Source organism: Labrus bergylta, chromosome 3 (assembly GCF_963930695.1).
Source record: "Labrus bergylta chromosome 3, fLabBer1.1, whole genome shotgun sequence".
Taxonomy (NCBI): domain Eukaryota; kingdom Metazoa; phylum Chordata; class Actinopteri; order Labriformes; family Labridae; genus Labrus; species Labrus bergylta.
In genome coordinates this window covers 15,653,664-15,674,807 of record NC_089197.1, presented here as the reverse complement: position 1 = coordinate 15,674,807, position 21,144 = coordinate 15,653,664, and the positions used below count along the sequence as shown (strand labels likewise).

General features: G+C 40.0%; 2 protein-coding genes across 7 annotated transcripts; both read right to left on the bottom strand.

The window, feature by feature from the left end:
- Window positions 1–20: 20 nt before the first annotated feature.
- Window positions 21–12,858, bottom strand: pir (pirin). 2 transcript variants are annotated; one of them, XM_020637907.3, is made up of 11 exons: window positions 12,700–12,858; window positions 11,153–11,271; window positions 10,955–11,047; window positions 7,794–7,874; window positions 5,818–6,024; window positions 4,286–4,370; window positions 3,243–3,287; window positions 2,229–2,275; window positions 1,330–1,412; window positions 831–897; window positions 504–699 (listed from the first exon to the last, which is right to left on the bottom strand). In XM_020637907.3, exons 2-10 carry the CDS (start codon window positions 11,243–11,245, stop codon window positions 870–872), a joined length of 762 nt encoding a protein of 253 aa, XP_020493563.1. In that variant the 5' UTR covers window positions 11,246–11,271; window positions 12,700–12,858; the 3' UTR covers window positions 504–699; window positions 831–869. The 2 variants fall into 2 exon arrangements, with proteins under 2 accessions (XP_020493562.1, XP_020493563.1); XM_020637906.3 differs by lacking the exon at window positions 2,229–2,275 and having other exon boundaries at window positions 21–699.
- A 170-nt stretch (window positions 12,859–13,028) lies between these two features.
- On the bottom strand, window positions 13,029–19,775 carry zgc:113276 (uncharacterized protein LOC553748 homolog). Of its 5 annotated transcripts, none has more exons than XM_065952820.1 (10): window positions 19,638–19,775; window positions 18,655–18,862; window positions 17,845–18,038; window positions 17,530–17,745; window positions 16,608–17,025; window positions 14,673–14,806; window positions 14,341–14,580; window positions 14,079–14,240; window positions 13,794–13,883; window positions 13,029–13,689 (listed from the first exon to the last, which is right to left on the bottom strand). In XM_065952820.1, exons 2-10 carry the CDS (start codon window positions 18,860–18,862, stop codon window positions 13,519–13,521), a joined length of 1,833 nt encoding a protein of 610 aa, XP_065808892.1. In that variant the 5' UTR covers window positions 19,638–19,775; the 3' UTR covers window positions 13,029–13,518. The 5 variants fall into 5 exon arrangements, with proteins under 5 accessions (XP_065808892.1, XP_065808894.1, XP_065808893.1 ...); XM_065952822.1 differs by having other exon boundaries at window positions 14,103–14,240; XM_065952821.1 differs by having other exon boundaries at window positions 17,530–17,742.
- Between the last annotated feature and the right edge of the window lie 1,369 nt (window positions 19,776–21,144).

Below are 21,144 nucleotides of genomic sequence, written 5' to 3'. Positions count from 1 at the left end.
GTATACAAATACAAAATCAGTAGCTTGGGCCTTTTTTTTTCAGGCAGCCTTAATGATGTTTTAATAATCATATTATAACCTTGCATAATTTCTGTTTCTTTACAGCAGGTATATTTAGTTTAGCATCAGCTGAAGAAATAAGGCTAATGTTGAAAACAGTGCACAGATGAGTTTCATACATGGAAACATTTCAAAACCATACTTACACTTACTTAAAATGAGCTTATTTACCTCCACTACAACAAAGTGTGCAAACAATTGCCCATCATTCCAGCTTTGCTACAGTGTACAAGGGAAAATGTAGTAAAGTTTGAACTTAACAAGGGGCGTGGAGAGCAGCAAGAATCACATTCTCCCTAATATCTATATCTTACAAGGGAGAGGGAGGTAATGTGTTACCACAAAGCACTTAAACATGGAACAAGTTGTAATACATGATGGAAAGTACGAGATGTCCTGAAAACACATATTCAGACCGAGCCCTTCAAATAAAAAAGTTAAGAGAAAAAAAAATATTTTTAAATATTCTTCTTACAAGTAAGGCAAACTTTTCACCAACAATCAGTGCAATATGTAGTGTTCAGAGAGAATCTCTGATCTTTGACCTCCAGTTTACAGCTCTCTCAAAGCCATTTGTGCCTGTACTGTAGTCCCTGATAGCCTGTCTGATCTCTTCTTCTGTGGTCATTACAAATGGACCTGGAGGGAGGGAGACAAAATAGAAAAGTCATACATCATTTTACATTTCTTAAGTTCTGTTTTGAGACTTTTGAAATGCATCAAGGATTGAAGGCCGAAAAAGAGGGAAAATAAATAAATAAATCACATACCGTGCTGTACCACAGGCTCTTTGATTGGTTCTCCAGCAATCAGTACAAAATGGGAAACTTCAGAGCCCTGATGTTGAAGTAAGAGGAAACATTATCAGCTTCGACTCTGTGAAGTGGATTGGCTATTGTCTTTCATTTGTTATGTTCCTCATCTAGGGACAGGGGCAGCCAAGACCACACATAAATCTGAGGGATTACAAGCTAAAGAGGATGAGAACCACTTCTCTAAATCAGTACAGAGCCAGAAAAATGTTTAACAAAAATTAATTTGAGGAAAATAAATACACAAGAATAATATGATTCTAGCAAGACTACTTAGATGTAACGAAGTGATATGTAATCGAAAAGTTAAACAATATTAATACATAAAAGACGGACTGATTAGATACAGAAGAAAATAAGGTGGTAGTGTGCATCGAACTAATTTGAATCCATCAAGCATCAAGCAAATCCTAGTGTCTTTCGCTATTAAAACAAAATCCATGGCGAACAGTCCCACCTTGTTTTCAAATTTGACACAGTCTCCATCTCCAAACACCACCGTGTGATGGGGCTCGACCTTCTGCTGCTCCTGATCTGGGCCTTAAAACAAGAAAATTCACAGGTTTGATATGAAGATGACATTGGTCCAATCTCTGAACTCATCAGCTATCGTCTGAGGACACTTTGGCCTCTGCGAGTGACGGCCAATATTTAAGGGTTTTCAGTATAGCTGGCAGATAATCGGATCACACTTTCGGGGCCCAGTCTTCCTCTTTTGATCACTATTAAGAGTCTGAGTAGTGAAAACTTGAGAAACAAGAGTTGTGTTTTAAATATATAAGTAGCATTTAAGTAGGCTACTTAATGCTGTATTGATTATTCCTGCCTAAACTCATGTCATCAAATATGTTATAACATTGTTTAAACGTCTCTTCATCTCCCTGTTAGTCTTTATCCATCACTCTCTTTCCAGATATGGCAGATGGTAGTCCAGTCCTGTTCTGCATGAGGTTTTGCAGAACAGGACTGGATCCTGTTTAAAGGATGATTTTTTTTTTTGCCAAATGTCGCCAAGCTCAGTGGTGGATTAAAGTTGGGTCTCTGTTAATAATAACAGTGTCATTTCGAGATGTGCGCTTTATTTAAAGGCTTATAGGTAGAAAACGTGGTCACATATTGGCATTACTGTTTATTCACAGAAAACTAGCCCACTGCTGCTAGTACAGTAACAAATGCATCTTGAGAATTATTAAATGTGTTCCACAAATCATTTCGGGATGTCACACGTCTAGGCTTAAAAAACCCAGCATGAATTAAATAGAAAAACCAACACCAGCATGATTCAGACATTTTGACCGAGTACAGCACTTTGTTTTCCTGCTGCAACACTTACAGTAAAAAGGTACAAAATCTTACCAGTAGGAAACCAGTCACCACAGCCAGCTGGTTGTGATTGCACCAGACTACAAAATTCAAATAACTTCATTAGTCTGAGCAGCCACTTTCTTCCTCTCGTGTCATCAAAACATCTGCCATCAATTACAGTTAGACTGAGAGACTTTGCTGTGTGATGATAGTGAGTAATCCAATCATAACTAATGTTATAAAAGAATATCAAAAGGGGGAGTCTTTGAAAACAAGTTAACCATCTGAAAGTATTTGTTCTCATGCGAGGGGAACTCCCTGATCACACGATTGTTGTCGTATAAGCAGGACATCACTATTATGTAGAAGTATTATTTCGTTCAATAGGGCGTAGTTATGACATGTCAGTGAAGTGATGTGAAGCCAAACACTGAGGAGGTCATCATTTAAAAACAGTAGCACTGTAATTTTTCCCCACGATGTTGGATAATTTCAGATGAACTGGAGCGGTAAGGAATCCGAAGAGATTTTATTTTAATGGCCAGTACATGAATCCATCAAGTTTTAAAGTTGGCTGAATGTAGAAGGGGAGTTAATATTGGACTGAGATCACACACATACTTGTAACGTAGATCTAGCAGCAGGGATGGGAGGGAGGCTTGGAAACATTCACACAGGCTGAGAAGAGTGCACATGTACAAGTCAAGAGAGTCAAGTATTGGGTCGCTGGTGGCGCAGTGGATAGCGCGCGTGCCCCATGTATGGAAGCTATGGTCCTCCAAGCGGGCGGCCCAGGTTTGAATCCAGCCTGTGGCTCCTTTCTCGCATGTCATTCCCTACTCTCTCTCTCTCCCTGATTTCCATTTCTATCCACTTGTCCTATCTCTCCATTAAAGGCACAAAAAGCCCAAAAATAAATCTTTAAAATCTGGTCAGAAATGATTTGTTCTTTGTTAATAAAAAGACGTCAGTTAAAAAGAAGAATTACATGATTTCTTTCAGTTATGGTCAGATGAATATGTGTAGAGTGGGACGTATGTTTAGGAGCGCGTTCATCAGACTCACCCACATGAATGGATCCTGAGAGTGTGTAGATGAATGCAGTCCATCCTGTCAAACACACAAATATTATGGAAAGTAAGGGTGTTATAAAGGAGTTGGTAGACCATTTTATAAAGAGCGTCCTCCTCGTAAACTTGCAATTAACCTGTAGGCAACGTAAATAAGTCGACAACACGATCGATGACTTATCAACACATGTAAGGGTCTTTTTGCCAACATCCTATTTCCAGGGCCGATACACAGGAACACTAAAATTATCACAGCTCTGCTTTTTGTTTCTGCCAACTCTTGATGTAAATATCTGTCCCTGTAGATGTTAATACTCCACTATAAGCAAGTTGTGAACTATGTCAGTCTGTTTCTGTGCTCAGCTGCTAGCTTAGTGTCAGGTTTTTACAGAAAGAGCCAGACTGTCTTTGTTGTAACTTTAATTGAGAAGAATATACGTGTATGTGTTGATGATTTGGAACTTTTTTTTAAAGCTTGTCGTGTCTGACAACAGCTTTACAACCTTTTGTGAATCCCTCCTCCACAGAAAAGTGTGTGTGAACCTTGTGCAAATGGACCAAGGTCCAGAATTATAGCAGATGGGAACTATGATTGACCTCGTAAAGTTTATGAACAGTGAGTCCTGTGGTTTCTTTATTTTCCATTGGTGAGGTGAAGAGGGCTTTTTGTAAATATTTTTTGATTGTGACGTATGTTTGGCAGCTTTTCATAAAATATAATTACAGATTATGATGGAAAATAAGCAGAACAGGCTAAATTATATCCATGTTGTGGTACCAAGTATCACTCATTGTTCGGTTTCCAGACACATGGGGGCAATATTCAATAGAGTCTGATGATCACTTTATGCTTCCTACTTTTAGCAACAAAACGAAAAAGAGAAAATGCTGAAGAATGGGCTGATAATCATTCAGAGCTGAAGGTAACCAGGAGGAGCTTTTCTGTTAGTGTCCTTATTGGCAACTCAGAAACATTTTTGTAATTAACAAACCATTTACAGACACACAATGGTGTACACATAAATGTATTTCTCCTACCTGAGGGGACTGGCTGTACATGCAAGGCCCCAGCCTGCAGTCTGAAGTCCAGGTACAAGGTTGGTGTCCTCGTGTAAACTTTAGACTATATAGAGGAAAAAGTATGTTAAGAAAATGTTCTAACTGAAACACAAACTTTAACAAAAGTGTAAAAAAACCCCCCCAAAAAACAGAAAACACATTCATGCTCGATTTAAAAGAGTGGCGCCAATATCTGTCATCATTGTGGGTTTACAATGTCAGCGTTGCCATCAATGCCATCAAGCGTTGCTCTTCCCTGGTGAAGGTTTGAGTAAAAGCAAGTGAAATCTGCATTAATGCTACCCACACAATCCTGATATGTGGTTTGACAGTACTATCAATCTCGTGATTTTCAAGAAAACAAAGTCAGAAAATATAATCTGTAGTTCCATGACTTGTTAAATATCTCTCTATGAAGCATATTTTCAGAAATATTACATAATATTCACTGTCCCAGCTAAATACAGTAATAAATAAAAACCTCATCGAAACAGCTCTTTGTATTATTACCGCTGAGTTGTTTTGATACTTTCCTTTGGTTTGTTGGCCAGCAGGATTATGGAAAAATACTGGCCTGATTTTGGTGAAACTTAGGGGAAGGCTGTAGCACAAATTGTGGGAGAATCCATTAAATGTTGGATGCAAAGCTGATTCAGGGCCACAACTTGCCCTGCAGTAACCCTGCATACTGTGTATACACACAGACACACACACAGACACACACACACACAGACACACACACACACACACACACAGACACACACACACACACACACACACACAATTAAATCTGCATTTGGCAGAATTTCACTTCACTCTCAACCTCAGTGGCCTTTGTTTGAGATCAGCCCTCTCTCATCATTCTGCACGTCATCTTCCACTCATTTTCCAAAGTGTAATAAAAAAAAAGTACACACACACACACACACACACACACACACACACACACACACACACACACACACACACACACACACACACACACACACACACACACACACACACACACACACACACACACACACGCAACACAAGTCAGGACAATCTGCTCTTCATTTATAGTTTGCTCTTTCCAAACAGACTTTCCTTATACTGATAAAATATATTCGTTTAACAGGCATTCCCACTCTTTTTTCCTCTTTCTTTCCCAAACACACAAGCATACACCGACACACACACACCGACACACACACACCGAGACACACACACACACACACACACACACACACACACACACACACACACACACACACACACACACACACACACACACACACACACACACACACACACACACACACACACACACACACACACACACACACACACACACACAATCACCATGACATCAACAGCCACCAAAAAGGTAAACATCAGGTTCTTCTTTTACATAGCATGCATCTGACCGTGGCCTCTGACTCTTCTGGTGTTGTAGTGACATCACAACCATGTAGGTGAAATTCTGAGACAAACACACACACACTTAGTGAGACACACAAACGGACGCACACCTTTGCTTCTAAAGCCTCTCCGGATATGACGGCCACTGTAACTCCTCCCTGGCTAGGTGTGGGGATCTCAGAGCCTTTCAGCTCCTGGTACGTAGGTTCCACCATCTTGTCTCGACTCGGCAGGTTCACCCACAGCTGTAAGCCCACCACCGGCTCTTCTGACACGGGCATCTCAGCGTGGACAACCCCTCGTCCTGCAGTCATCCACTAGTGAACAAAGAGACATGCTTCACGCATACAAAAAGACACATAACATGAATGACTCACTGTATACTGAGGGTGTTCAAAGATGTCCGTATTTGTATAATTTATGATGACGGTAAAACATTGCTTCACTGTTGTTTTTATATTTGTATTGGATAATCAGTGGTCCTAAGGTCTTCGTAAAGACGTGCTTGTGGCAAGGTATTATAAAATGCAATGCACATTCTCTTCAAAAGTCTAAGGACAAAATTGTTCCTCATGGGAAGCTGCGATTGTAAATTTTCACAAGAAATGCCAAATTTAATGGAACCCAGTGGTGTAAAACGTAGGATAAACACGACTTCACTAAAAAATATCATCCCCTGCAAATTTCTGCTCTCCGGGTTTGCTTCAATGCATCAACCACTGACAGTTATTTATCTGTGACTGTTGATCATGGTTGATCATGTTCTGTCTCTTTCTAGATAATAAGACATGCTTAAAAACTACTGGCAATAATTTAAACTCACAACAACTCAGTCTTAAATGATTTCTCTCAATGTTTATTCTATTTTGTAATATCGATATAAAACATAGGAAGTAGGAATGTCCGAATGGTTCTTCTCTGTGATTGTGAATTGTTTGTTTTAGTAATTTTTACATTTTCTATTTTAATATTTATTTTTTTCCTCCGTCATAATGCTTATGATGTTGTGTGTGAAGCACTTTGAGATGCCTTGTTGTTGAAATGTGCAACATAAATAAACTTGCCTTGCCTTGCCCTCCTGTTTTCAGTATAAAGAAATACAGATGTGGAGTTAACTCAAACATTAGCTGAGAAATGCACAAACATTTTCTCTGCTGGCACAATTGATGCTTCACCACTTCCCTTAATAATGAACCCCTGCTTTAAAAATGAGACCATGTTTGAGTTCTTCCCAGAGGACCAGACATGACGTCTGAGCCTGCAGAGGGTGCACATGGTGGTTTAGAGCAAATTCAGCTGAACTGACTGCACCTCTGCTGCAGATGGAAGCTGAGTCAGCACACTCTGTGTTCGTGTGTGTGAATGTAACTTTACTACTTTCAAGACAGAGGAAAACCCCACAGGGCATTATATCCAATTAGTGGAGTGCACAACATCATAATACGTATGTAATGAGTGTGTGGGGATTAGTATGCCAATAGACTCCAGCATTGTTCTGCTTTTGTAGTTTGTGTGAATAACAAGTAAATACAAATATAATACATTAGTTATTAATTTAACTGAAAGGAATTGATCATCATTTAGGAAAAGATGATTATTTGTTCATTCCAGAAAGCTAAATGGGAGTAGTGAGACCACTGACACTACAGACAGCAGCCAGTTAGCTTAGCTAGTAGATTAGATTCAGGGAGAAACCAGCAGTGTTGCACAGTCACTAGGTACAAAAAATAAAATAAAATAATATATATACTGTGTATATACTATACACTGTGCAGTTGCTACAATACAGACTACATTGAAACACACATAAGCAATGAAATAAGCTGCTTTCTATAGGGTTAGCTTAGCACTGAAGATTGAAACAGGGTGAAACAGCCGGCCACATTCTGTCCAATAGTAAATACTTTGGCACATAACCCCACACTAAATGGTCAAATGAAACTTTGACACTTCTGTTTTTTAAACAAAGTAAAACAATATATAATTGGCGAGTATTAAAGATGCTAGTAGGTGGGTCTTTTTAACTATGGACGGAGATGGTGAGCTGTCTGTAGTTTGATGAACACTTTAAGAAACGATGTAGTACTTGCAGATCTCCCGGTTTCAGTCGCCCTGAATGGCCACAGAAGTCTTCATGAGCTGCGATCCCCTCTAACACATACGTAACCTGTCGAGGAAAGATATATGTAGCATTAACAGCTAAAACAAAAGTCTTACATGTGACTTCACAACCCATTCAATCTCAAGAAAGTCGTACATTGATTTATGGAATTTATCTTTCTGAGGTTCTTACAGCTAAATTTGAAAGTTATGAAGTTAATTCTAATGTTAAATCAGGCTGTGAACTTTCAAACAAGTGCTGCTCCGACGCCCATAAACTATGACCACGTGTGTAGTGGTTTTACTGCGCCAGTGGTCAGACTGGACAGGAAGACGAGGCTGGGCGTGGGGTCAGGGGGTTTAAAGGTGAACATCTGTCTTAGGGAGGAAGGCTGGAGACCCTGCAGTGGGCTGCCTGTGATCTGTCTCCACAGCTGTGGGGTTTCTAAAGTCATGTGAGTGTGAGCAAACACACCTGCTGAAAGGCATGCTGGGAGTGCAGCCTTCGTTCTGTCCACCCACACCGGGAGATTCAAGTTGCATCTGCCAAATCAAATACTCTTGGAGGAATGTCTGGCTATCTAAGGACAATATCTCAGGTTTTTAAGATGTTTTATAAAGAAGAGTAACCTGAAACATAACCTTGATTCACCTGCTGGCATTGCTACAAATACAACCACAATTCAAAAACGTACACTTATTTAAATTGTCAATTCAAAACGTACACATACTTAAAACAAGCAACCCACTTAATAGAAAGACTCGTAGTTTCAAAGACAGATCAAGAACAAGACACCAAAGCTCTTTGTAAGGTCATTCAGTTAAGTTTGTTAAGTCAGCTATTCTCTTACTTCCCTCAGCCTGACAGCAGAAACAAGTAAATCCAATATTAAACCAAATGGATCTCTAATTCTAGAGATGTAACCAAATGATTAACTGAGTATATTCACAAAGTTCCCCATGTTAGGAGAACAAGCTGTAGGAACAGCAGTGATATATATCATCAGCTCGTGTTTATGGCTGACGTGCTTTTAGAAAAAGAGCAACATTGTCTCACATTTGGAGTCCTGTTTCTGTCAAATATAAGTCCAATACTCACTCTCCTTCCTTCTGTTTTTCTCTCTATCGATACATGAGGGACATATGGTTCCTAATCTGCTCAATGCTCTGTTTTAATCACCAGATAGTCCCTCACTAACTCAGGTTTCTTGTGCCAGAAGGAGGAAGACAGTGAGTTTAAAGCTGCCTGGTATGTAGTACTTTAAAGATGGTGGTGTCAGACCGATGCTAAACAGTTCAGCTGCAGGATGGGAAACTACATCGGTGAAGTGCAGGGTGATAAAATGCCAGCTTAAACTGACTGCAGATTTCTTTGGTGATATTTCACGGCAGGTACATTGAACTATGAGTCATACCTTTCTCATTAGGCGACAGAATGAGTGTGAGTAAATCATCATCATCGATAAGTAGAGAAAACAATTACTTTTACCAAACAAATTCTGTAACTTTTTGAAAAATCTGTCTTCTTTTTTTAAAATTAATTTATTTAATTTATCTGACATTTGAGTTAACGACAATGAGAAGCATAAATTGAAAATACAATTCTGACATTGAGAACTGTAACCAGCTAAAAACATGATCATTTTCATGATAATCAGTAATTCAGTTATAGACCTATTCCTTTAATCTTTCTCTGACATTTATATGCCGATAACTCACTTTAATTCATGTAAAAACTGATAATAAACGCTGCTGATAAATGATTAAATGCAGGGAAAGTGTGGGAAATACAGACAATAGGACAGATGTGAGTCTTGAACTGTACCTGACACTTTTTAATGTAAATCATTTCACACTGTGAGTATATCTACCGTATTAAAACCTAAACTAGATATGAGGTACATTTTAAACAAGGATTCAAAACAGAGAAGAGGCCGTCTGTTGTTTTGTGGTTATTACATTTTTGGTGGTGTATTCATATTAAACTCTTTAGTCAACAATAAATTTAGACAGCAAACATGTCAGGCTGTCAGCAACAATGGTCAAGAAAGAGGTTTGTTTTGATTGAGACATACATTTCAAACTCCTAGAAGAACAAAAACCACAAACCAAAGATTGTTTTACAAAAACACAGCAGAGGCCAGGACAGTTTCTCTATTGCAAAACAGGGATTTCATTTTTCATGGCTTGTCAGCTTATATTCTTTAAAAACAAAGCTCTGTGTGTTGATCCCTGAGCTAATGCAAACTAAGCAAAAACATCAGCCATCATGTCTCTGATACCCCTGGTTATGTGTTCTTTTTTTTTTTTTTAAATATATCAACCTTCATCAATACTGGATGGAAATGTGGCTCCTTCTTTCAGCACACTGTGCTGTTGTCGCCCTCTAGTGTTCAAACTAGAAATTACAATACTCGGTAACGCATTTCTCCTCTGCTTCTTTTTTTGGTGACGTTTAACATGTTCAATACTGACATGCTATTGTCAGATATTTTGGGGTTTTACATTTTCAGCCTTCCTCTGTGTGCACAGTGAGTCCTTGTGTGTGTTTTAGAAGCCAAAGTATAAATGGTTTTATCAGCTAAGGTAGAAAAGCAGCTTTACATAAGTTTTCTATCTTTTCATTGTTATGCAAATCCCGATCTTCTATAGTTAAACTACTTTGTGACCCTGAGCTGACTTTAAAAGAAAAAATAGTTTTGGGTTTGTCCTGAAATGTGGATGTCAAACTCTCTGTAATAAATAATTCCATATAGCCTACATTACAAAGTACTTCATCTGAAAAGATAGTTTTAATTGTCTCAATGTTTCAGTAAGTCAATATGCTTGTTACTCTTTTTTTGGACTGCAGATTATCAGTGAGTGCCTCTGGTGATATTTAGGACACTTGACTCATCATGAGACATTTATGTATGGTTATTTTGCACACGATGTACAACAATGTACCTTTGTTTTCATATAAGGAGAGCAAAAATACCTACGACCCAACTGTGATGAATGCAAGAGAGTCTGAATAGTTTGATGGGCTGGATAAATGATGGGGTCCTGGACAAGTACATGTATATACCCTTTACCTGTCAGTGCCAAAGAGGCCAGAAAATTGTGACTCTTTGTTGCTTTTCTAAAATCATTTTGTAAATAACTGACCGTCTCAAATCCTCTGTGAGGATGGTCTGGAAAACCTGCCGGCTTGCTCACTCTGAACTCATCCAACATCAGGAAGGGATCCAGGTTCCTCAGCTGTGAGAAAGAAAAAAAACATGCACGGATCAGTTTTTTTTTTTTTTTTTTTTTTTTTTTTTAATTAAAAGGCATGACAGTTGAAGTAAGACATGAAGAACTTACCTCCTTTCTCCCAATGCTCCTGCGGACACGAGCACCCACTCCCTCCGACTGTTCCACACTCAAAACTGTCTTTTCAACTCTCCTCACAGACATCGTGCTGGGGAAGGTTTCACTTGTCACTACAACAACATAAAACACATGAACTGATACTTTAGACTAATGAATGAATTATGATAAAAAGCCTTCATACATAAGATACAAAAACGTTTTTTATAAGGAAAATGTAGAAAAAGGAGGTAGTTATACGCACATCACCTATAGGTGCAGGGTAACATCAGCAGACTGTGGAAGAAGACAGGCCCGCACGCTTGTAGTTTGACTTGTTTATTGTGCTAATATTTTTTCATTTGTCTTTCAGCATGGATGTTCAATCCCATGAGTGTCTTCTGTTACCCTCATGATTTACCTAATTTGACAAAATAAACTTGCTACCTAAACTCAAATCTTGTTGGATTCCTGAATCCTGACCCGATGCCCCCATGGTGATAAGTACCTCAACTTTGAACCCTTCTTCACAATGAGTGATGTGATCAACAATGGCCAATAGGCAGACATGAATCATTTTACATTCAGTTATTAAATCACTGATAATACCCCGTATCTTATCCATTCCCTTGTTTATCTTAATCTGAAAAACTGCAGTAGGTCTTGTTGTGGGTGAAAGGTTTGCGAACACAATGGACAAGCAAAACAAATCCAATCCCAAATGGTCAAATATCGTGGCTTTCTCATGGCTCATACAGTCGCACCGGGGGTTACAGTCATCTAACTTATCTCGTGATAAAGCCGGTGATGGCAAAAGGTCTGTATTTGATAACCTGGAGTAAAAAAAGTAAAACAAATTAAGCCTATAGGGCATACAGGTTTATAGCCTGTCGCAAGTTAATATCTTTCAAGCACAAGTTAGATTATATCTTGTGCGTAGCCTTCTGCTTTAATATTTTGACTGGCCTTGTGTTTTTTTCCAAGTTGACCCTGTTGCTGTTGTTGTTTTAATACTTGGGTGTGATCATCGAAATGACTCAAACTGTCCCGAAGAGGACAATGTGAGGGATATTCCAAGATTGAAAAAACAAAAACACACAGAGTAACATGACACGACAAAATAACCGGTGACAAGACAGACGACAAACAACCACAGGTTTTCCCTCTTTTCAAAATATCCTGTGTGTAAACTGCAGGTCCACAGCAGAACAACAAAGAAGTGAAATTCTACAGAACCGATCAGCTGAGCGGATCAGCTGACGTCAGTAAGGCTAGAGGCGTTTTGTACTCAAACTTTTGCTCAATTCACTTTGAACACACTCCAGATGTTATTTCACCATCACTGTCCCTCTCTGTAGTGCATGACACAATCGAGTTGACTTCCCCAAAATAGGGATTTTCTGTACGAGCACAATGCTGAAGCAGCAAACTAAATGTAGACGTGGTGCATTTTAAGATCGGAGCGAGTAGTCCTCATGTCCCTGCTAAACAACACATCTTCACAATGTCTGCTTATGACTTGAATTAACCTGTTACAACTGGTACGTAACAGCCCCACCTACCTGAAGATATAATGTAACAGATCCCGTCACTGTTCTGCCTGTTTTTGCCGTTTTGTATTTGGTTGACATCCAGTTTATTGTTTATTTCAGCCCTCTTCTCTTCCTCAGGTAAGATTACAGATGCGGAAGTTCACCCGGGGGGAGGCGTGGCTACAGATCAACCAGTTAGACCCTAAGGTTAGACCATAAGCCCGTTGGCCTTTTCATTACGATGAACTTCCCGTTTTCTTTAACGAAACATGATAAGGTCAGGAAAAACTATTGATTTAAACGTATTGCTTTGAAACACACGGATCACGGGAGGGACATATTCAACATTTTCATCCAAGCAAAGTTCCAATTATTTTATTTTACCCCAAACAATAGACACCATGCAGACAAGACAGTAGCAGCAGCAGTAACATGTATCTTTAACCCGTCTTACAACAGCACCGTACTGACATTCACCCCCCCCACTGTCCCGAGCCCAGTGCAAAGCAACATCTAGATGTCATCAAATTCATGTAGAGACAAGAATAATAATAATACTGAGCTCATGAAAGAAAAAAAAAAAACAGTTAAATAGAAATAAACAAAAACACTCACAACAACAATTAATTAAATAAAATAAAACCAAGCAAAGTTATTGAACTTTGTGAATGAGCCTCTTACGTAAAAGGATGATTATTTGGTAATTGGAAACAAAACGTAGTTATGGTTTCCAAAAAAGTAAAATAAGACCATCATATCAGTGCATTTTATTAAAACAAGGCAATATTTCATCATCATCATCAAAAACAGATGGCTGCCAACACCCAGCACATGTTTTAGACTCTATTGTTAAAGCCATAACAGGCCTTGCATCTGTTGAATATATTCCTCAGTTTTTGATTTCCCTCCACTCAATTCAAAAGTGTCTGAATCCTCCTGCTGTTGAAGACACATGATGTCTTTTGCTATCCGCTTGCTGGCAGCCTGTCCACCAGCCAGGTTTACTGCATGAGGTCCAACCTGTGTGAGGTGGAATCAGGTAAGGGACACGTGGTCTATGTATTAATTGTAAAAGTTATGTTGAGACTTTTTTTCTTCATATCAAAACACTGCATAAAACCTACCTGTAGAGCGGTGTATTGACCCATTAGGTAGAGAGGACAATCCTTTTCCCACCGCAAGCTCTCCGATATGCACGGCCAACCATCAATCACCTGTATTGAAGGACAGTAAGGTGAAATTGTATTAATCCGTTGTAATGAGTTCACTTGTTCAAGTAACAGCATAAAAATGGAGAACAAATAAGAAAAAAAAAGGATTAATGCTCTTATCTCAAGTTATTTGGTCTTCTGTCCACACTTCTATACTATAGATAGCCTAAAAAAAAAAAGCTTTGTTCCTCCACCCACCTGAATGGGGAATTCCTGCATCACCTCTGAAAGCAGCGGGTCCTGTTTGACATCAAGTTTGCAGCCGGTGGCAAGCCAGATCATGTTTCCAGTCCAGTGGTCCCCATTGCAGAGGGAGAGACTCCATGCCTGACTCCTGTAGCACCAGCTGGCTTCACTCACCTTGACAGTTACGCCAGATTCAGGTAAGAGGTTCCTGCAGTAGTTCTGCAGATATAGTGTCACATAATCTTTCATAAGATGGTCTTGCATGTTCTATTACCTGACAGTATGTCTTCACGTCCACCTGTCCACTCAAGATAAACGGTTGTAGGTGGATGTAGGCCTCTGGGGTGACAGCTCCTCCTTTCCTCGCCTGGCGGATCATTGCCAGCCGTTTGTGGAGACTCCTTTCATTGTAGAACTGTCGCAGATAGGCCTGACCGTCCATCTTAATGCCGTGCTCCACATGGGAGTAACGACCCACCAGACTCTCCACGTCGCCCACGTCAAACTGCTTTAACTGTAGAGGAAACAACAAAGATTTTCTGTGTGTGTTGGAGGCAGACAGGTGTATCTGTGCTCTATGGTTGCAGCTTTACTCTGTCAATAGACCTGCAGGTGCTTCCTCATGACCCATGTCACATGGCTGGCACCCTGCTGCAGAGCAAGGGAGACGACATGAGCGCTGGTCAGACCTCCTCCAACTACCATTACTCTCTGACCTGTTTCACACACTGCACACAGATCTAGACACACACAGGCATTCAGAACAAACATGTTTCAGTGAGGATGGGGGATCAAAATGCTACTGAAGAAATACCAAGTAAGTCAAAGTATTATCAAATACTCTAAAAAAAACATAAGCAAAGAGACATTTAAAGCATCAATTTTAGTTTTATTTCATTTCGCTGTGTAAGACTGCATCAATTTGCAGATTTACAGGAAAAGAGGAGCCGGACGTCATTTATTTTAGCCAATTGTGTGTAAACCATCAATCATCATAATCACCAATAGTGGGCTACACCACTGGTTGCCAAATTATGTTTTATTGTATTGGTGTGTATGAGAAAACAGCCTTGCCTCACACTTTATTACCTCATTAATCACTTTCCCAGAAATAGTTTTGGTCTCAGTCGCTAGTTTAAGTCTTCTTCAACACAGTGATGTTGATTCTGTAAATGATTGTTCCATGAAGAGTAAAATAGATGATAAAGCACAAGTCAGGCCTGGAGGCTGGGCACATAGCCCGGAAAGTTCAGGTGGACAGCCAGAAGGCCAACCGAACACTGAGAGCAGATTGGGGGGGCAGCCTGGATGCCGACCAGACGACAGGGGACCAGTGAGAGGCCGAGCCTCCCACGAAGACACAGCAGTGGGCGGAGTCAGCAGAACCTCCGACGAGAGTTCAGGAGTCACAGAAATAGATAGACTCAGCAGATCCTCTGATGACGGCGCAGGAGTCAGCAGGGCCTCTGACGAGAACACAGGAGTAATAGGAGTGGGAAGAGCCTCCCACGGAGACAGGGGAGTCAGATGCAGCTCAGCAGACACAGGAAACAGACGCGGTTCAGCAGGCACAGGGGGCAGACAACGCTCTGCAGGAACAGGAGGCAGATGGCGCTCCGCCGGAACCGGTGGCAGACAGCGCTCCGCTGGAACAGGAACACATGGCTGAAGAGGCCTGGGTTGAGGCCTAAGCTGAGGCTTGAGCTGAGGCTTGGGTTGGGTTGGTTCACCGGCTGCTGAGGACAAACAGGCTCAGCGGTATAAGACTGTGAAGCAGGCGTAGAGAAAAAGTCTCTAGTCCACTCAGGGACTAAGTTTTTCAGCCATGGTCTAGAAAGAATTTCCTTTTGAACCGTGGAAATGGCTGCCAGTCTGTCCTTGCTAGAGCAAGCATATTTTAAGTCATTCTTTAAGCACGTGAGGTTATAAGTAACCTCACGCAATTCCAACGAAAATAATCCTGCTGGGTCCATTTTTTGGTCAGTTCATTCTGTCACGGATCGCGAAAACGAAGAGGAGGACCCAGATGCAGGATTCACGAAAACTATTTATTCGTCAAACAAAAGGCAAACAAAAACTTACTTCCAGAAAACCCAACAAGAGAAGGCGCCGCAGGTAAACTGACATGCAACAAACAACACCGACAAACACCTACAATGAACTGACACAGAAGGGATGAAACACAGAGACTAAATAGACATGGGGTAATCAAACACAGGTGAGACTAATAACACAGGTGAAGACAATGAGGGCAATCACAATGGAGGGAAACACACAGAGGAAGGAATGGACACAAGAAACACAGAGGACAACTACAAAATAAAATACATGAAACACTGAAGACACACAGAACTCAAGAATGAACAAAACCCACTAGAACATAAAGAAACACTAAACACTGAAAATACAAAACTAAATAATACCAAATCATGACAATATCCATGCATCATCATCACTGCTTTTGGGGCGACTGTTAAAACATTGTTTTCCACCAAATGTTTTCTGTATCATAATAATATAAATAGAAGAAATCGGACAAACCTTGAGGGGGAAAGGCCTCTTCTGGTCTCTGACAGTCTGCGTCTTTTTGTTTTTGTTGAGAAGTTGCCAGGTGATGCATGAGGTGCACTGTGTGTTGCAGTCTCTCCTCTGGGTAGCTCTCTCCAATGTTTGTCACCCATGAAGGGACGTTGGCCATCTGGGCACGGGTTGGACCTGTTGCCATAACTACTTTGCGAGCCTTCAAGACAACTCCTTCTTGAAGTTGGACTAGAAAATATTCTACTCGCTTCCTCGTCCGATCTCCTTTCCGTTCAGTCCCTGTCATGGCCTCTTCCTCTGTTTCCTGCTCTTTTATCCAGTTAGTTTCTTCTTCTTTATCCGTCTTCTCTTCAGTTACAGGTGTGATGTGCTCCACTGTTCCCTTCACCAACACTTTGTCCAAGTTGTATCTCTCCACCTGCAGATTCATAAACCCAGCTACTCAGCTAATTTGGGAGCTCATGCAATCATGCCGTCATCATTCCAAGTTAATAATAAATGTTTAAAAATTGAGTTAAAAAACACAGTCAACAAAGTCGCAAATATGATTTTTGTGTCATGTGTCCCTGTAGAGTTAGCTTTATATTGTGGAAAAAAAAAATCATATAGTTTGTACTTGCTTGTAACGATATGATTGTATTGTCCTGTTTGTTATACATTCAACCTCAAAGTTTTTGAAGTAATAACTCCAAACAAGCAAATACAAACTACACTAGAAGTTATTGAGATGCACTATTTGAAGCTTTTGAGACTCTATTTTATTACTATGAAGACATGAACAGACAGACCATAGTTAACACAAGCTGTATTTTTATAAGTCAAAAAAAACTATCTGTCAAGTTACTGAAATATAGTGTTAATGTCAGTAATTACATGAAACCTACCATGCATGAGAAACACACACTCATGCAGTGTGTCCAACCTGATCCTTAAAGAAATCCACACTCAGTTTGGTTCCTGGCAGACTGAAGGATAAACTCTTCTTCAGTGTTGAGGTGATGTTAAGACGTTTCTTTTCCTTTTTGCCCAGCCTCATGTCGTTGAAAAATGCGTTTTCGTCCAGGATGTAGAGCTGGTCTGGCAGACTGTGAAGCTCTGATGATCGAGCTGACTTTAAAACATACTCCTGCAGCGCCTTCTGTGCAGGAAAACAGACACATGTGGGTTTTCATTTTCTAGTAGTAATGTGAAAGTAATTTCCTTGTTTGTACTTTAGAGGAATCAGTTTGTCTTCTACCTTGTTGAGAGGCTCTGTGTGTACCAGAGTGTGTGAGCGCAGGTGAGGGATGTTCAGAGCTGTGAACTGGCTCTCCCACAGATTCGTCCACACACCGTAGGAGTCAACCACTCGCACACTCAGCGGGGGACAAACGGCATTCTCTGATATGGTTGTCTTTGCTAGTTGCTCCTCCAGTGTCAGGCCTGCACAGACTGATCATAGCTGAGTTATGAAGCTGTACAGGAAGCAACAGAGTGATTTTGAAACAGCGCAAATATAGCGACAGCAACAGAGGGGTATTGACTTCCTTTGTGTTTTATTTGCAATCAAAATCAGGACTGGACTGGTCAAAGAGGCTCACCGCCCACATTTTGATTTTCAGCTTTTTAACTTAGATGATATTCACTTTGAAAATCAGGCGTCTGCAAAGCAGACATAAGGGAAATAGTTGATAGATATTATAATATGGGGGTTGGAATGGTTAGACAGATTTGGAAATGCAATCAAAATGAATCAAGATAACTGAGTCGAATTCCTGATTTAAAAAATATATATTAGTAAGTTTTATTAAATAAAACTTTCAGTTTCATCCCAAAAAATGAAGATTATGAAATATTTCCTGCAACACAAGACAAAGCACAGCAGCAGATCATCCTGATTTAAAAATGATCCTGAATGTTTCACATGTATGCTTGAAAATGAACTTATTATTAATTTATTGTCGTAATCATTATTTTGTTTGTTTTGCTGCTCATCACGAACACAGATGACTTATGACAATAAGTCAGTTGTATCTTGATCTGAGAAGCAAAAGTGAGGGTACGGTACCAGTTGTGTTCCTCCTCCTTTTCTTGCCGTTGCAACGCTTGTTGTTGGACATTTGGGGGTTTGTTTGAGGCCTCAGAGGGTCCGAGCAGCAGGAGGGGAGGTCAGGTCCAGGATCTGAGTTTGGACCACTTTCAGGATTTAATAGCAAGCTGGCCAGGGTCAAGGCATGAGGGCCAGCCCCTATTATTAACACATCGAGAATCACCATCTGAAACACACACAATGACAACAAACACACACAGATAAGACACAACAGTGTAATGACTCATACAGGTAAAAAAAAAGAGGATGCTGAGATGAGTTGGACAAATTTGTGACCAGTTATTTTATCAAGTCAGCGTGATTAATTGTGAAAGATCAGTGGATAGTTCACATGAGTTTAGCACAGAAGTCACTTCAAACTAAATCTCAGATGGAAATTAATTCAAACATTATTATTGAACTTTTTGTTGTAGTATTCTGATTTGAATTGTATACAAGACATTCAAGTATTAGTTTTAACATCAGTGCAATACGCATCAACAACGATAACAAGTTTTTAACTCTATTGGAGTTGTTACTTTAGGTCTAAAAGAGTAAAAATAACAACCCAACCGAGGATTTTATTTTAAACAACACAATGCTGTACAAGCTTAGGCTGATATTCTAGCGTCCAGGCAGGTAGGCGGGTTAAGTGTTTGAAATGGTGGTTTATGGGACAATACACCTCAGTTTAATGTGCTTCATGCACCTGGTGTGTTTTATAGTTGTCATATTAAACGATGTGTTCTATTTTTGACTTTATAGTTACAACATGCAGTGATTTCCATGTGGAGGGTTTGAACCATGAGTGTTTGGATGCTCTGTAAGTGCCCAGTGCTCACACAAACGTTAGAGAAATGGGAAATGCAGAACACTGTAACATTTATTATTCACTTCAGCTGATTCAATATTGAAATACCTTATTTTCAGACAGACACATGGCATGCAGTGCATCACATTACCTTCAGATTGTCAGTGTGGGTCACTTTCTGAGACGGTGGAAACGTGGTCAGTGTCTCTGCTCTGAAGTGAATGTTGTTCCACCTGAAACTCTGCGACCGTGGCGTATGAATGTCTCTCCTGTAACCCAATCCACCTCAGCTTCTCCAGATTTAGCTGGACTTCGACGGCTCAAGGGGGGAAGCTGGAAATAGCTACTGTGTGTGTGTGTGTGTGTGTGTGTTTGTACAGATTTAGTAACACAACTCATCCAAGCATGAAATCAGTAAATAAGTTCACCATCATATGTTTGCAGTCATGTGCTACACTATTTTCAATAGAGCATCTTTAATTGTCCTTTTGATAACTTTGTATGGGTCTCATTAGCTTAGCATAATTACTGGGCTCTCTGCTGGTCGCCCGTCAAACTCACTGTGGCAACAAGACTACAAACTCCATGAACTTAGTCATTTAAAAAAGGTTCACCTTCAAAGGTGCTAGTGTGTGTAACCTGTATGCACTACGGTAGCTGTTGTTCCTTGTCTGCAGTGTTTAGGAAGCTAACCTGGAGCTTGTCCTTTTTTAAAAATCTAAACTTTTACTAACATGTCTTTTAAGAATCTTTCAGCCACAGCAACATGGCCATGAGATACAGATTAGAGTTTGAACACAATTGTAATTTCCAGTCAGGAATGAACTTGTCCAGCATTAAATGATTATTTTACATCGATAAAAATGTAAAAAGGAACAAGCAAACGAAGCGACTTGCATATACAAGTAAACCAGGATATCGTTCATAAAGTCACGTCCCTCTACACTTTGCAAAACCACAACATGATAGAAAGTGTGGCAAGGAGTTAACCACAGAATAGCCTATAACATTTTTAGACCCTGGACAGGTGATGTCAAAGGCAGGTCAGCATGATCTAAAAATATTGATCTTAATATAAAAAGCAGACAGAATAAATAACCCATTAAAGCTATGAAAAGTGGTTTGTTTTCCTCCCCTTTGTAGATCGACTCGTATGAATACCGTTTAATCTACACTATAGAGTAATTCAGTGCCACAGAGGAAGTAATACTCTTCCCATTGTTCCCATGTTTAGTATAACATACAACTGACAGTTATCATTTCCTCTTCTGTCTGGTCAGGATTGTGTGGCCTTATGAAAATATTTGACGGTAAACTTTCAGAGATAGAGGAAGTGAACGACCTGTAGGTCGAACGAGGTGGTTCATATTGTAGAGGTAACGGTTTGACTTCTTATACGTTCATTAGTCAGAGCGCTAACTGTGAAGTGATTGTCTAAAATCAATCTGTCATTCAATCAATTTTGATTTCTAAAGTGCCAAATCAAACAAAAAGTTATCCCTGGAAACTCTAAATAAAGAGGTCTACTTCTACTTTGTCAAATTGTATTTACAGAGATCCAACCTAAACAAGCGATCAACCTGTAGCAGAAACAACAGACAGAAACCTGACGCAGAACCAGACTTATTGATGAATGACTATTTGCCATGACCAGATTG